We start from the raw sequence: 18,145 nt of genomic DNA, 5'->3' as shown, positions 1-18,145 counted from the left end.
GGACTGGTCCTTGCCCATTTTGTTTTATCTGCTTTCATAAAGTGTGCTCTGATTTCCGTTTCGAAAATACAAACAAGTATTTGCAGAGTGCTAAAGTATCCAGGGAAATGAGACATTTGAAAGCAAGCCACACTGGTCCATGTTATGGCAAAGTGGGATAATAAAATGTACTCTTGAGTAAACCAAAGGTGCGGCATACCTGCCACCAGTGTCAAACACAAGCTCTTCGTCATGCATTTTGCATTTGAAACAAAACTTTGTGCATTTTCCAGCAAACTTGTGTATCGTTTTCTTAGTACATATATCTGAAAAATCAGCAAGATAACTGATATATTTCCTCCGCCCACCTCCTCCATATGCACACCCAAACACAAACACGCTTCCACTCAATGCACTACAGGTGAAGGATCAACCAATGCGGGTAAGGAGGCAAACCTGGGTAAAACAGATCTTTCTCTGACTCTACAAAACAAGTTTGAGGTGCTGGAAGGCGATGATACCAACATGAAGAGCCTTTTGTTAAAGTAAGTGGTTTTAGTTTTGAATCGTGCTCGCTCACTTGTTTGGTCACACCCTGTCGTAGCTCAACTGGGTGCTGTTTAGTGTTTGCGTTCCTTCGTTTACAGATGTGGAGTTAGACTATATTATACAGCAAACCATTTATCGCCATCTTTAACAATATTGTGGTATTGTGGAGCCTGGTGTTGGGCTAGCGGCTAGGGTGCCGGCTTAGGATCCTAGGATCCTGGGTTCGAATCCCGGTCGATCGCTGAATTAACACCAGGGGGGTTGACTCAGCCTGTCATCCTTCCGAGGTCGGCAAATTGAGTACCAGTTCACTGGTAATTCCCGGTTTGTCGTAAAAAGGCGACAAAAAGGGTTGGCGGCAGGAAGGGCATCCGGCCGTAAAACATTGCTTCAAAAAGGGGACCGAAAAAACAACAACAACCACGGTCCCCGAAAAAGGCCAACCCCCGCTTGCGGGGAAAAATGGCCTCTAAAGGTGGTTTTTTTTAAACAATATTGTGGTTGTAATTATTTCATTAACATGGGAAGGAAGTGGTGAGACTTGGAGACCAAAAAACAAGAGCCCACCCTCCCACCTCCCCCCCCCCCCCAAAAAAAAACAAAAATGAGAAAATATAATCATGATGAGCAGATGATTGGCCCACAGTAAAATAGAGGCAGCAAGGGACGATTTTGCAGACAAACAAAGAGCATTCCAGATGGCACAAACAGTGCAAACTCGTGGTCTCGGAAAGGGCCTTCTGGATTATTGTGCTCGGTGAACCTCCAATCTCAATCTGGAAGATAAGGGGACCTGAGATTATTCGCCGGACGATGGGGCAATCTCCCAGGGTACTACATCCGGGTTCGGGATTCTAGCTTTCTGGCAGCAAGCCTGTGGAACACCAACTCCCAACAGTACCCTCTAGCAGGTTTAGCAGATACCTCAGACCCAGGAGCCCTACCTCGAAGGCAGAAAGTATCCCCAAAATCGACCCCTCCCCTCCACCTCCCACCAATCTGGCAGAACCAACGTTCTCCTGGTGGGTGGTTCGTGTGCAGCCACGTGGCTGCTGGTTGCATCATTTCTGTGGGCACGTCTGCCACTGATGCAATGCCTATCTATAACCAGTTATCTTGCACTCATTTTGCCGACCTCGGAAGGATGACAGGCTGTCAACCCCACGTGGCGTTGATTCAACTGGATTCAAACTCAGGACCTTAGGATCCCAAGCCCGCCGCCCTAACCATAAGGCCAACAACAGGTGATAATGTTCTCCTAAAGGCTGTTAAGGGACAATTGGTGGTACCACCCTGGGTGGCTGCAAGCAACTTCATCTCCTGCATTTACCCAGGTAGATCATTTGACATTGTAGTCAACTCTGTTTCAGATAGATAAGCAAACAGGAATCTGGATGAGATGAGAATGGTACTTTTACATAGCACTCGTCTGTGGTTTATGGAGGAATTTGGACATGTACCGGAAAACGATGTGTCCTCAACAGGCCATGAGGGTTATATGAGGGTTAAATCCCACCTTTTGTTGTCACAGAATCTTGTGAGCAGAAACCATCTCCCTGGAAAAACTGACATCTCTAGTTGTGCTTGGTAGTTGTAGAGTATGGGGGTTCTGATAAAATGTTACTGAGGCAACATATTGTCATGTTTTCCTCAGGATTGATTCGTTGTTTTGTCTCGTGGTTGAAAATATGATTGAGCACCTACCTTGCAATTGGAGTGATAATTCTCTTCTCGCTGTGATTTCCAATCTGTGTGGGATGATTATTGATGGGATAACGTTGTGATTTACTCGTACAAGTCTCCACACCATTCATGAAGAATGTATGGAAAGGGTAACGGAACGAATCAGGATAGACAGTGCTCATGTCTGTGAAAAGCATCACGAGTATGATACCTTTGTAATAAAGGCTAAATGTTTGTATTCTCATAATTCTTGGAAACCTCTTTCATTCTGGGAACAAAAATATACCATCATCACGTTTTTAGATGAATGCCAACTCGATTGGTTGAGAATGTATCTCCATCTTGAGAAGGGTTGACTGCCCAATATTTTTCTCCAGACTAAAGCTTGTTAATTAAATAATCTGTTGTGCAACCTTGTCAGAACGAAGAGGCAAATTGTAGATGCAGTCCGTGTGCAACCTGGCGATACATTGATGGAAATACTCCAAACCCCAGCGACAAACGAGCAGGTGAGCCAGCACCCCCACACGCACATATACACATAGTGCTACGGTTGCCACATGTGGGTAACTCCAGTCCAGTATGGTGAGTCGCTAAGCGATAACTAATCGTCTCGGGAGGTTTTTGTCGGCTTCCATGTCCAGAGCCCTGTGTTACCGTTACAGGCGAAGTTTCCGGTCCAAACGAGTATCGTGCTAGCGGTCACATGACAGATCTTATTGAATGGCCGAGCGGAACCAAGTCACGTTCTGCAATCTTATTTTGAGCCCAATCTTTCGATAAACTGATCACGCAGCTGCCATATGCCACTGCCACTGTCACAATGAACAGGAAGAGTCGGGAGACGAGTGCATTTTTCGATATACATCTATTGAAAGAAAAAGGTGCGTGTGCGTGTGTGTGTGTGCGTGCGTGTTATGTTTGAGGGGGTAGATTATGGAATCCCATAGTAAAGGTAGGATTGTATAATTATACCATGGACCGTGGACACGTAGGAGAAATCTCGATGTATTTAAGTATAGTCAGGTTCACTATGTTAACAAATATAATTTCTTTCAAAATTTTGGGATTAGCAAACCTGTACATTTTTGGAATCTTCAGAGCATGGAGAATCTGAAAATCAATGTTGGCATTTGCACAGACACCTGCATGGCCGCCATTTTGGATTTTGAAAATGGCCGCCATAAAATACATATTTTGCGCGATCTCGGCTTCTAGTCAACCTAGAGACTTAATTAAATATGCTAATCCTATGTTTTCTGGGTCGAGGAATCCAATAAAGGCCTCAAAATAGTGCTCAGGATTATAGAAAAGCAACAAACAAAGGTAATTGAAAACCATTGTCTTTATATTTGTGATATAACTGTATTACATAATACATGATATTGCAAGTCCTTTGAAGTTATAGGTTGTTATAGGAAGTTATAGGTAGTATCAGATTGAACTATAAGTCCTATACACAGGATCTACGAGGTCTATACCGTTCAGGAATATGCTTTTACAGATCTTCATCACTGTCCTGAGTGTCATTTTCGCAAAGGTGTCTACGCAAATGTAAACATTAATTTTTGGATTCCTCATGCTCTGAGTATTCCAGAAATGTATAATTTTGCTAATCTACCAAAATTTTGAACGAAAAAACACAGTGAACCTGACTAGTAGGGAAAATATAGTTTAAGATTGTGTCTTCACACGAGGGGTGAAGCAGTGATAATTAGGGATTGAGGTTAGTTTTCACCAGCAAGTGATTTCCCTCTGACTTTCCCTTTACGTTTTGCGGACAAGGCCGGCCATGAAAACCTCCATTAAACCACAACAACCGTCCAATGCAAGCCAGGCAGGTTCCCAGACAATAAGCCCCACCTTATTGGACCTCATAGGCAGGCCCCACCCAGTAGAGGCGGAGAATCGGTGGGCAGTAAAGAAGGCGTGAGGCCACGCCCCAAAGTTTATGATTGGCCAAGAGGACCGTGGAGTGATTTGGAAAGAGCTTTGCCATTGGTCGGTGTGACGTCATTGAGAAGCTTCTGGAGAGAAGAGGAAGAGCACGTCTCTCTCTCGATCTGGGGCTGAAGGAGCTTGGCCATTGTGTGCAATTGTGAGGAGAGCTTTTGGAGTGATTTTGAATGAAGAGTTAGGAGTTCTTGGCTGCATGGGCTGCATTGTGAGGGAGGTTTTGGCTGTGGTGCTCTGGAGGATGCCACGTGCGAGGCGAAGGAGGCCATCTTGTCTGCTTGCCTCACGCCGGTGGCTTCTTCAGGCGCGGCGCCCGAAGCCATCTTGTGCCAAGCCTCCACTCTTCTGGGAAGGCTTTCCACTACATGTTGGAATATTGCTGTGGGGATTCTTCCATTCAGCTACAAGAGCATTGTTGAGTACTGATATTGGGCGATTAGGCCTGGCTTGCAGTCGGCGTTCCAATTCATCCCAAAGGTGTTCGATGGGGTTGATGTCAGGGCTCTGTGCAGGCCAGTCAAGTTCTTCCACACCAATCTCCACAAACCGTTTCTGTATGGACTTCACTTTCTGCACGGGGGCATTATAAAAATATAAATAACCACCTTTAGAGGCCATTTTTCCCCGCAAAGCGGGGGTTGGCCTTTTTCGGGAACCGTGGTTGTTGTTGTTTTTTTTGGTCCCCTTTTTGAAGCAATGTTTTACGGCCGGATGCCCTTCCTGCCGCCAACCCTTTTTGCCGCCTTTTAACGACAAACAGGGAATTACCAGTGAACTGGTACTCAATTAGCTGACCTCGGCAGGATGACAGGCTGAGTCAACCCCCCTGGCGTTAATTCAGCGATCGACCGGGATTCGAACCCAGGATCCTAGGATCCTAAGCCGGCACCCTAGCCGCTAGCCCAACACCAGGGCATTTGGGCATTGTCATGCTGAAACAGGAAAGGGCCTTCCACAAACTGTTGCCACAAAGTTGGAAGCACGCAATCATCTAGAATGTCATCGTATGCTGTCGTGTTAAGATTTCCCTTCACTGGTACTAAGGGGTCGAGCCCGATCCATGAAAAACAGCCCAATACCATTATTCCTCCTCCACCAACCTTTCCATTTGGCACTATGCATTTGGGCAGGTAGCGGTTTCCTGGCATCCGCTATAACCAGATTCGTCCGTCGGACTGCCAGATGGTGAAGCGTGATTCATAACTCCAGAGAACGCGTTTACAATGTTCCAGAGTCCAATGGCGGTGAGATTTACATCACTCCAGCCGACACTTGGAGTGGGGGGAGGGGCGGGGGTGTGGAGTATATTGTAATCATCTGTATGTTCCGTCACGCTATCTCCTCGCAAACGGTTGGGCAGAATTTAACCAAACTTGGTAGTTGTGATTACCACATTGAATGAAGGTGCAAGAGTGGTAGTTTTTTTGCCCCTCCCCTTGGGGCGAGGTCAAAGGTTTAATACCAAGAAATGTATTTACGTGCACATTTTTAAACATTCTTCAGAATAAACTTTGTGTTGGGGGACGCCTAAAATATGTGAATCAGTATTTTTGGATTTGATGGTTCATTTGATGGTATATGTGATGGTTCCCCCGGTTAATGCCCTAGGTGGGGACTTGGTGTTACAGGGTTCAAAATGGGGAATTTTTATTTTTCAACCAAGTTTGATGTGGGTCATTCCCGGTGGAAGTTTTTGCCATGTTTTATCTTGCATTAGTTGGGAAGCGTGAGGAATGGTGATGGCACAGCATCGACTTTGCTCTAGATCAAAATGTTGATGATTTGGTTGTTGACCTCATCATTTGTGGACTTCATTTTTTTTTTGAGGTTATCTTTGGTTAAAACATTTTTAATGGCCTTCTCTTTCTTAACCATATTACCCTTGTCTTAAATATTGTCTGTTGCACTTGTCTGACCACTGATGTCTTGGTCTGTTATGCAAGTACTCGACGACGCGTGTAAATGTGTCTATCGTAGTGGGAGCTGCAAAATCTGTTAACGACTTGTGGTTAAGCTTTTTAAATCGGATTTCCTCTTTGCTCAAGCACATGCTGTTATTTCTTTATTTATTTATCAACATCAGGAATTGGAGCACCAACGGTTGGTTCAGCGACGTGTGGCGCAAGAGGCCAAAACGCCCGAGAAGGTTAAGAGCAGCAACACTCTCATGGACTCGGAACAGTCGCTGAGGCAGAAGAAGCGAGAGATCGTGAAAAGTCTTCAGATTCTCGAATCGTCCGGCATCGTCTCGGCAGATAATAACTATCAATATCTGATCAACGACGTTGCCAAGGTTTGCTCACAACAAATCGCATTGCACTTCGGGTTTTTATAACGCTTAACGTGGACAACATCCACCCGACTCCATCAACAAAGCTTCTAATTTACGTTTTCGCAGCAACATCTTTGGGTGGACAGATCTTAGCAACATCTTGAGGTTGTAGTCCTTTTTTAGAACATGGGTTATTGTAATGCGCAAATGCCATTTCTTCTCCGTTCTCCATCTGCTCCACAGGATATCCGCAACCAGAGGAGGTACCGCCAGCGGCGCAAGGCCGAGCTGGTGAAACTGCAGCAGACGTTCAATGGTCTAAACATGAAGAGTCAGTTTTGCCACGAGCAAGCCGATTATTATAACAAGTATATCAAAACTTGCCTGGATAACTTGGACCGTGGCAAGTATGTGCTCCCAAATACCACTTAATGAACTCTACAATTGATATAATTCTTGGAAGCACTTGTATGGGTTCCTTTTCAAGGCCTCCTGACAAGCCCACCCCATCATGTGACGACTGCTCACAGGAGTACGGGCAAGGCCGTCCACCGTGGAGACGCGAAAGGCAGGAAAAAGGCCAAGCAGACGACGTTGCGCTACACAGCCGCCCGGCTCCACGAGAAGGGCATAATCCTCGGCATTGATGACCTGCAGCCCAGCCAGTACGTTGTTTGGCACCTTAAGTATTGATCCTGACACTGATGCGTGCACCTGTTGGTTAAGTATTGATCATGAAACTGATTAGTGCACCTGTTGGTTAACTATTGATCATGAAACTGATTAGTGCACCTGTTGGTTAACTATTGATCCTGACACTGATGCGTGCACCTGTTGGATAAGTGTTGATCATGAAACTGATTAGTGCACCTGTTGGTTAAGTGTTGATCATGAAACTGATTAGTGCACCTGTTGGTTAAGTATTGATCCTGACACTGATGTGTGCACCTGTTGGTTAAGTAGTGATCATGAAACTGATGTGTGCACCTGTTGGTTAAGTGTTGATCATGAAACTGATTAGTGCACCTGTTGGTTAAGTATTGATCATGAAACTGATTAGTGCACCTGTTGGTTAAGTATTGATCCTGACACTGATGTGTGCACCTGTTGGTTAAGTAGTGATCATGAAACTGATGTGTGCACCTGTTGGTTAAGTGTTGATCATGAAACTGATGCGTGCACCTGTTGGTTAAGTAGTGATCATGAAACTGATGTGTGCACCTGTTGGTTAAGTATTGATCCTGACACTGATGCGTGCACCTGTTGGTTAAGTAGTGATCATGAAACTGATGCGTGCACCTGTTTGTTAAGTAGTGATCATGAAACTGATGCGTGCACCTGTTGGTTAAGTGTTGATCATGAAACTGATGCGTGCACCTGTTGGTTAAGTGTTGATCATGAAACTGATGCGTGCACCTGTTGGTTAACTATTGATCATGAAACTGATGCGTGCACCTGTTGGTTAAGTGTTGATCATAAAACTGATTAGTGCACCTGTTGGTTAACTATTGATCCTGACACTGATGCGTGCACCTGTTGGTTAAGTATTGATCATGAAACTGATGTGTGCACCTGTTGGTTAAGTGTTGATCATGAAACTGATGCGTGCACCTGTTGGTTAAGTAGTGATCATGAAACTGATGCGTGCACCTGTTGGTTAAGTGTTGATCATGAAACTGATGCGTGCACCTGTTGGTTAAGTGTTGATCATGAAACTGATGCGTGCACCTGTTGGTTAACTGTTGATCATGAAACTGATGCGTGCACCTGTTGGTTAAGTGTTGATCATGAAACTGATGCGTGCACCTGTTGGTTAAGTATTGATCATGAAACTGATGCGTGCACCTGTTGGTTAAGTATTGATCATGAAACTGATGTGTGCACCTGTTGGTTAAGTGTTGATCATGAAACTGATTAGTGCACCTGTTGGTTAACTATTGATCATGAAACTGATGCGTGCACCTGTTGGATAAGTATTGATCATGAAACTGATTAGTGCACCTGTTGGTTAACTATTGATCATGAAACTGATTAGTGCACCTGTTGGTTAAGTAGTGATCATGAAACTGATGCGTGCACCTGTTGGTTAAGTAGTGATCATGAAACTGATGCGTGCACCTGTTGGTTAAGTAGTGATCATGAAACTGATGCGTGCACCTGTTGGTTAAGTGTTGATCATGAAACTGATGCGTGCACCTGTTGGTTAAGTGTTGATCATGAAACTGATGCGTGCACCTGTTGGTTAACTATTGATCATGAAACTGATGCGTGCACCTGTTGGTTAAGTATTGATCATGAAACTGATTAGTGCACCTGTTGGTTAACTATTGATCATGAAACTGATGCGTGCACCTGTTGGTTAACTATTGATCATGAAACTGATGCGTGCACCTGTTGGTTAACTATTGATCATGAAACTGATGTGTGCACCTGTTGGTTAAGTATTGATCATGAAACTGATGCGTGCACCTGTTGGTTAAGTATTGATCCTGACACTGATGCGTGCACCTGTTGGTTAACTATTGATCATGAAACTGATGTGTGCACCTGTTGGTTAAGTATTGATCATGAAACTGATGTGTGCACCTGTTGGTTAAGTATTGATCATGAAACTGATGCGTGCACCTGTTGGTTAAGTAGTGGTCATGAAACTGATGCGTGCACCTGTTGGTTAAGTATTGATCATGAAACTGATGCGTGCTCCTGTTGGTTAAGTGTTGATCATGAAACTGATGTGTGCACCTGTTGGTTAAGTGTTGATCATGAAACTGATGCGTGCACCTGTTGGTTAAGTATTGATCATGAAACTGATTAGTGCACCTGTTGGTTAACTATTGATCATGAAACTGATGCGTGCTCCTGTTGGTTAAGTATTGATCATGAAACTGATGCGTGCACCTGTTGGTTAAGTATTGATCCTGACACTGATGCGTGCACCTGTTGGTTAAGTAGTGATCATGAAACTGATGCGTGCACCTGTTGGTTAAGTATTGATCATGAAACTGATGCGTGCTCCTGTTGGTTAAGTGTTGATCATGAAACTGATGCGTGCTCCTGTTGGTTAAGTGTTGATCATGAAACTGATGCGTGCACCTGTTGGTTAAGTGTTGATCATGAAACTGATGCGTGCTCCTGTTGGTTAAGTATTGATCATAAAACTGATGCGTGCTCCTGTTGGTTAAGTATTGATCATAAAACTGATGCGTGCTCCTGTTGGTTAAGTGTTGATCATGAAACTGATTGGTGTACCTGTTGGTTAAGCATTTTTTTTTTTTTTTTTTTTTTTTTTTTTTTTTGTATACAGAATCGAGGCTCGTGAATGAGCTAACATTTATCACACAAGCAAATCAAACAGACAAACAAAGTATATAAAAAGGGGAGCGGTAGACATGAGAGAAGGGGAAGCACACAAACACAACATTTGAGAGCAGGGACATCGGGAGATATATGGGAGGGAGAGGGCTTGGGGTGAGGAGGCGTGGGAAGGGGGACGGGGGTTGGAGAAGTATAAAAGACAAGGACACCAAGGACTTTCAGGAAAGAAGTTGGTATTTCAAAAAAGTGGATTTGGGGTGAAATTAGCGGGGGTAGAAAAGATCAAGGTTTTGGATGGGGGAAGACAAGATGGTGGTGAACAGCTGTTTTAAAGACCTGGAGGGAGGAGTGGGATTGAACGGAGTGGGGTAGTTTGTTCCAGAGGCGGGAGAAAAGAGGAATGATGGAGTGAAGGTGAATAGAGAGTCTTGATTTTGGCAGTTTAACCATAAGAGGGTTGCAGGCAGATCTTGTGCGACCTGAAGGAATATTTGGGGTTCAGAGCCCAGAGAGAGACCTGGGGGAGCAAGGCCGGAGAGGAGTCGGTCGAAGACGGAAAGACCACCAACCTGCCTGCGGTGAGTAAGTGAAAGGCCCTCGGAGATAGCTTCATCGCGGGAGATTCCAATGATTCTGAACGCTTTGGTTTCAACAGCGTGAAGACGAGCTCGGTGTGAGGCAGGAGCACCAGGCCAGAGGGGAGAGCAGTATTCTATTGAGCTGCGGATGAAAGCCTTGTATGTGGTGAGGAGCTCAGGTGTGCCAAGGAAGGACTTCACACGACGGAGGATGCCCAGTTGGCGACTGGCTTTGGAGGCCAGCTTGGAAATGTGGTTTTCCCAGGAAAGATCATGGCAGATAGTGAGACCCAAAAGCTTGAGTGACAGAACTTCTTGGAGAGGATTATTAGGAAAGTGGATGGGAGGGTTGTCCAGTCGGTCTTTTCGGAGAGACATCGTAAGAGTGTGAGATTTCCCAGGATTGAAAGACATGTTCCACTTGTTTGACCAGTCTGTGATTTTGTCCAGGTCTGAAGAGAGTGAGGAGGCTGCAGACTGCCGATCTGAGGGATGAGGAATGGAGCGGCAGAGAGTGGAGTCATCAGCAAAGAGATAGAGAGGATTTTCCAGAGAGTTGGAGAGATCATTGATGAAGACCAGAAAAAGCACAGGGCCCAGAACACTGCCGTGAGGAACTCCAGCCTGAACAGGAAGAGGAGATGAGAGAAACCCATTCAGGGCCACACGTTGACTACGACTAGAGAGGAAGTCCGCCAGCCATGCGTGGAGATTTCCATGGATATCAAAGGAGGAGAGTTTGGTGAGCAGAGCTGGGTGCCAGACAGTATCGAAGGCATGTGATATGTCAAGGGAGACAGCTCTAATTTCCTGTTTGGCATTGAGGACCTCCATCCATTGTTGAGACAGCAGAAGCAGCATGTCCAGAGTAGAGTGACCTGGTCTGAAACCAAATTGATGATCAGAGATCAAGCCATTGGAGAAGAGGAAAGTTTTCATATCCGAAGCAATGATGGATTCCATGACTTTGCTGATAATTGGGAGAAGGCTGATTGGTCTGTAGTTGCTAGGATCTGTTTTTGCACCTTTTTTGTGTAAAGCGGTGATGTTGACTGATTTCCAAGCAGATGGCAGATGACCTTGAGCAAAAGAGAGGGTGACGAGAACAGAGAGAGGGAGTGAAAGAGCGGAGGAACAGGATTTTAGGACCCATGGGCTGATGCCGTCAGGTCCACTTTCAGAGTCAAGAGTTGACAGAAACTTTTCCACCTTGTCAGGAGGAAAGGACACAGAGTCCAGGAGCAGCTGGGTATGGTGGGTACAGAGAGGGATGGGTTTGGGACACAAGATTTAGAGGCAAACACAGAGTTGAGGCATTCAGCTTTTTCACGAGCGGAGTCAGCTGTGTAGCCGTTTGAGGTAAGGGAGGGGATGGAGGGGGAACAAACACCAGAAACAGATTTGACCAGACGCCACCAGGATTTGGAAGAGGTAGACAGATAAGAGAGTTCGGTCTTGAGAATGGAGAGATATTGTTTCCTCGCTCTCCTGAGGGTGGACACACACTTGTTTCGGGCTTTGTGAAAGGAAATGAGATTTCCTTCCGTTGGATTTGCTTTCCAGGAGACGAAGGCAAGTTGTTTCTGGGCAACAGCCTCACCACAAGATTCCGTGTACCCTGGACGGGAGGAAGGGTATGACAACTGAAGATGAGATGCGATAAATCTGTGCATGAGAGAGAGCAATTTACTTTGGAAGAATTCCCAGGATGAGTTGATGTCAGAGGCGGTAGAGATGGGAGACCAGTCCAGATGATTGATGGCTGCTTGAAGACCATGCCAGTTGGCCTGAGTGAAATGCCAGACTCTGAATGCCAGACCAGAGAAATGCCAGAAGTATTGATCATGAAACTGATTCGTGTACCTGTTGGTTAAGCATTGATCGATTCATGCACCTGTTGGTTAAGTATTGATCATGAAACTGATCCGCGCACCTGTTGGTAATTTCAGGAACTGAGTGGCGTGCTGATGAGGAGGGGAGTGTCGTTGAAGCTGAAGGGAAAGGTGTATGCTGCATGTGTGAGAAGTGTTATGATTTATGGGAGCGAGACATGGGTCATGAACGTAGAGCAGCAACGAAGTCTGGAAAGGGTGGAAATGCGAATGGTTCGGTGGATGTGTGGAGTATCGTTGAGAGAGAGGAAGACACATGATGAATTGCAAAAGATAATGGGAATAGAGCCTCTGATGGATGCTGTGAAGAGGAACAGGTTGAGATGGTTTGGTCATGTGTTGAGGAAGGATGAAAGTGACTGGTGGAGAAGAGTGATGGAAATGAATGTCGAAGGAAGTAGAGGATGGGGAAGATCGAGAAAGACTTGGCTGAAGATGGTCGAAGAACAAATGCGGGCAAGGGGGTTAACAAGGGGAGATGCAGAAAATAGGGCTAAATGGAGAAGATTGTCATGGGGACCGCAAGGCTAACCCCTGCTCCAGCAGGGAAAATGGCCTTAAAATGCCTGTTGTTGTTGTTGTTGTAGTGTGTACCGTTGGTAGTGGTGAATGAATTATATTTTTAATGAGAGGAATGTGTACCGTTGGTAGTGGTGAATGAATTATATTTTTAATGAGGAATGTGTACCGTTGGTAGTGGTGAATGAATTATCTATCTATAATTCCAGTAATCTCTGTGTGTGTGTGTGTGTATGCGACCGCTGTTTCTCGACAACTACCGGTCCGATATACTTGAAACTTGCCAGGTATATTGCTGGGGACCCAAGGATGTGCCTTTTCAAGGTTTCATATTAATCGGACAAGTAGTTACCGAGCTATGTCCAAAAAACGATTCAACCAATCAGAGAGCAGCGAGTTATCACGTGTGCCGAACGTGGCGAACAGACTCTGCCTCGGACGGCACATTTGAGAGCGTATTCATTTATTTCACGTTGGCAAACTATGTTGCCGCTATGTTGGCGTTAAACTATGTTTTAAAACTAATTCAAACTAATTTGCGATTCTTTCGCTTTCCTGCGCGTTTGTGCACGCTATGGCGATTTCTTTACCAAACTCCGCAAGCCGTTCGCTTTGGACCAAACCATTTCATGTAAATAGAGGGGGGGGATTGTCACCGTACTCGCAAGCCGTTCGCTTTGGACCAAACCATTTCATGTAAATAGAGGGGGGGGATATAATTTTAGATATAGATATAGTACGGGCATGCCCTAGTATTTTTAATGAGAGGAGTGTGTACCGTTGGTGCTGGTGAATGAATTATCTATCTATAATTCCAGTAATCTCTGTGTGTTTGTTTGTACGTTTGTACGTTTGTTTGTCTGTGACCGCTGTTTCTCGACAACCACGGGTCCGATATACTTTAAACTTGCCAGGTATATTGCTGGGGACCCGAGGATGTGCCTTTTCAAGGTTTCATATTAATCGGACAATTACTTACCGAGCTATGTCCAAAAAACGATTCAACCAATCAGAGAGCAGCGAGCTATCGCGTGTGCTGAACGTGGCGGACACACTCTGCCTCGGATGGCACATTTGAGAGCGTATTCATTTATTTCACGTTTGCAAACTATGTTGGCGTTAAACTATGTTTTAAAACTAATAAAAACCCCGGGGGGATTGTCACTGTACTCGCAAGCCGTTCGCCGTTCGCTTTGGCGTTGCGAATGGACCAAAACATTTCATGCACCAAACCATTTCATGTAAAGCGTTCGCCGTTCGCTTTGGCGTTGCGAATGGACCAAAACATTTCATGGACCAAACCATTTCATGTAAATAGAGGGGGGGATATAATTTTAGATATAGATATAGTACGGGCATGCCCTAGTATTTTTAATGAGAGGAATGTGTACCATTGGTAGTGGTGAATGAATTATATTTTTAATGAGAGGAGTGTGTACTGTTGGTAGTGGTGAATGAATTATATTTTTAATGTGTGTACCATTGGTAGTGGTGAATGAATTATATTTTTAATGAGGAATGTGTACCGTTGGTAGTGGTGAATGAATTGTATTTTTAATGAGAGGAATGTGTACCGTTGGTAGTGGTGAATGAATTATATTTTTAATGAGAGGAATGTGTACCGTTGGTAGTGGTGAATGAATTATATTTTTAATGAGAGGAGTGTGTACTGTTGGTAGTGGTGAATGAATTATATTTTTAATGTGTGTACCATTGGTAGTGGTGAATGAATTATATTTTTAATGAGGAATGTGTACCGTTGGTAGTGGTGAATGAATTATATTTTTAATGAGAGGAATGTGTACCGTTGGTGGTGGTGAATGAATTATATTTTTAATGAGAGGAATGTGTACCGTTGGTGGTGGTGAATGAATTAGATTTTTAATGAGAGGAATGTGTACCGTTGGTAGTGGTGAATGAATTATATTTTTAATGAGAGGAATGTGTACCGTTGGTGGTGGTGAATGAATTAGATTTTTAATGAGAGGAATGTGTACCGTTGGTAGTGGTGAATGAATTATCTATCTATAATTCCAGAATCTCTGTGTGTTTGTTTGTTTGTACGTTTGTTTGTTTGTACGTTTGTTTGTTTGTACGTTTGTTTGTCTGTGACCGCTGTTTCTCGACAACCACGGGTCCGATATACTTTAAACTTGCCAGGTATATTGCTGGGGACCCGAGGATGTGCCTTTTCAAGGTTTCATATTAATCGGACAATTACTTACCGAGCTATGTCCAAAAAACGATTCAACCAATCAGAGAGCAGCGAGCTATCGCGTGTGCCGAACGTGGCGAACACACTCTGCCTCGGATGGCACATTTGAGAGCGTATTCATTTATTTCCCGTCGGCAAACTATGTTGGCGCTATGTTGGCGTTAAACGATGTTTTAAAACTAATTAAAACCCCGGGGGGATTGTCACTGTACTCGCAAGCCGTTCGCCGTTCGCTTTGGCGTTGCGAATGGACCAAAACATTTCATGAACCAAACCATTTCATGTAAAGCGTTCGCCGTTCGCTTTGGCGTTGCGAATGAACCAAAACATTTCAAGAACCAAACCATTTCATGTAAATAGAGGGGGGGATATAATTTTAGATATAGATATAGTACGGGCATGCCCTAGTATTTTTAATGAGAGGAATGTGTACCGTTGGTGGTGGTGAATGAATTATATTTTTAATGAGAGGAATGTGTACCGTTGGTAGTGGTGAATGAATTATATTTTTAATGAGAGGAGTGTGTACCGTTGGTGGTGGTGAATGAATTATATTTTTAATGAGAGGAATGTGTACCGTTGGTGGTGGTGAATGAATTATATTTTTAATGAGAGGAATGTGTACCGTTGGTGCTGGTGAATGAATTATATTTTTAATGAGAGGAATGTGTACCGTTGGTGGTGGTGAATGAATTATATTTTTAATGAGAGGAATGTGTACCGTTGGTGGTGGTGAATGAATTATATTTTTAATGAGAGGAATGTGTACCGTTGGTAGTGGTGAATGAATTATATTTTTAATGAGAGGAGTGTGTACCGTTGGTAGTGGTGAATGAATTATATTTTTAATGAGAGGAATGTGTACCGTTGGTAGTGGTGAATGAATTATATTTTTAATGAGAGGAGTGTGTACCGTTGGTAGTGGTGAATGAATTATATTTTTAATGAGAGGAGTGTGTACCGTTGGTAGTGGTGAATTAATTATATTTTTAATGAGAGGAGTGTGTACCGTTGGTAGTGGTGAATGAATTATATTTTTAATGAGAGGAGTGTGTACCGTTGGTAGTGGTGAATTAATTATATTTTTAATGAGAGGAATGTGTACCGTTGGTGGTGGTGAATGAATTAGATTTTTAATGAGAGGAATGTGTACCGTTGGTGGTGGTGAATGAATTATATTTTTAATGAGAGGAATGTGTACCGTTGGTGGTGGTGAATGAATTAGATTTTTAATGAGAGGAATGTGTACCGTTGGTGGTGGTGAATGAATTATATTTTTAATGAGAGGAGTGTGTACCGTTGGTGGTGGTGAATGAATTATATTTTTAATGAGAGGAATGTGTACCGTTGGTGGTGGTGAATGAATTATATTTTTAATGAGAGGAATGTGTACCGTTGGTAGTGGTGAATGAATTATATTTTTAATGAGAGGAGTGTGTACCGTTGGTAGTGGTGAATTAATTATATTTTTAATGAGAGGAGTGTGTACCGTTGGTAGTGGTGAATTAATTATATTTTTAATGAGAGGAGTGTGTACCGTTGGTAGTGGTGAATTAATTATATTTTTAATGAGAGGAATGTGTACCGTTGGTAGTGGTGAATTAATTATATTTTTAATGAGAGGAGTGTGTACCGTTGGTAGTGGTGAATTAATTATATTTTTAATGAGAGGAGTGTGTACCGTTGGTAGTGGTGAATTAATTATATTTTTAATGAGAGGAGTGTGTACCGTTGGTAGTGGTGAATTAATTATATTTTTAATGAGGAATGTGTACCGTTGGTAGTGGTGAATTAATTATATTTTTAATGAGAGGAATGTGTACCGTTGGTAGTGGTGAATTAATTATATTTTTAATGAGAGGAGTGTGTACCGTTGGTAGTGGTGAATTAATTATATTTTTAATGAGAGGAATGTGTACCGTTGGTAGTGGTGAATGAATTATATTTTTAATGAGAGGAGTGTGTACCGTTGGTAGTGGTGAATTAATTATATTTTTAATGAGAGGAATGTGTACTGTTGGTGGTGGTGAATGAATTATATTTTTAATGAGAGGAATGTGTACCGTTGGTGCTGGTGAATGAATTATATTTTTAATGAGAGGAATGTGTACCGTTGGTGGTGGTGAATGAATTATATTTTTAATGAGAGGAATGTGTACCGTTGGTGGTGGTGAATGAATTATATTTTTAATGAGAGGAATGTGTACCGTTGGTAGTGGTGAATGAATTATATTTTTAATGAGAGGAGTGTGTACCGTTGGTAGTGGTGAATGAATTCTATTTTTAATGAGGAGTGTGTACCGTTGGTAGTGGTAAATGAATTATATTTTTAATGAGAGGAGTGTGTACCGTTGGTAGTGGTGAATGAATTATATTTTTAATGAGAGGAATGTGTACCGTTGGTAGTGGTGAATGAATTATATTTTTAATGAGAGGAGTGTGTACCGTTGGTAGTGGTGAATTAATTATATTTTTAATGAGAGGAGTGTGTACCGTTGGTAGTGGTGAATTAATTATATTTTTAATGAGAGGAGTGTGTACCGTTGGTAGTGGTGAATTAATTATATTTTTAATGAGAGGAATGTGTACCGTTGGTAGTGGTGAATGAATTATATTTTTAATGAGAGGAGTGTGTACCGTTGGTAGTGGTGAATTAATTATATTTTTAATGAGAGGAGTGTGTACCGTTGGTAGTGGTGAATTAATTATATTTTTAATGAGAGGAGTGTGTACCGTTGGTAGTGGTGAATTAATTATATTTTTAATGAGAGGAATGTGTACCGTTGGTAGTGGTGAATTAATTATATTTTTAATGAGAGGAATGTGTACCGTTGGTAGTGGTGAATTAATTATATTTTTAATGAGAGGAGTGTGTACCGTTGGTAGTGGTGAATTAATTATCTATCTATAATTCCAGTAATCTCTGTACGTTTGTACGTTTGTCTGTGACCGCTGTTTCTCGACAACCACGGGTCCGATATACTTTTAACTTGCCAGGTATATTGCTGGGGACCCGAGGATGTGCCTTTTCAAGGTTTCATATTAATCGGACAATTACTTACCGAGCTATGTCCAAAAAACGATTCAACCAATCAGAGAGCAGCGAACTATCGCGTGTGCCGAACGTGGCGGACACACGCTGCCTCGGATGGCACATTTGAGAGCGTATTCATTTATTTCACGTTTG

General features: G+C 43.1%; 1 protein-coding gene across 1 annotated transcript in view; it reads left to right on the top strand.

Moving 5' to 3' along the window:
* Positions 1-18,145, top strand: part of IQGAP1 (IQ motif containing GTPase activating protein 1) — a 236,125-nt gene that overhangs the window by 203,905 nt on the left and 14,075 nt on the right. Inside the window, exons 32-36 of the mRNA XM_078772909.1 lie at positions 401-524; positions 2,633-2,720; positions 6,251-6,460; positions 6,683-6,846; positions 6,970-7,104. Coding sequence (XP_078629035.1) covers positions 401-524; positions 2,633-2,720; positions 6,251-6,460; positions 6,683-6,846; positions 6,970-7,104 — 721 coding nt within the window. The remainder of the gene's footprint in view (positions 1-400; positions 525-2,632; positions 2,721-6,250; positions 6,461-6,682; positions 6,847-6,969; positions 7,105-18,145) is intronic.

Source organism: Myxine glutinosa, chromosome 2 (assembly GCF_964187855.1).
Source record: "Myxine glutinosa chromosome 2, kmMyxGlut1.1, whole genome shotgun sequence".
Lineage (NCBI taxonomy): Eukaryota > Metazoa > Chordata > Myxini > Myxiniformes > Myxinidae > Myxine > Myxine glutinosa.
This window is presented reverse-complemented; position numbering and strand designations above follow the sequence as displayed.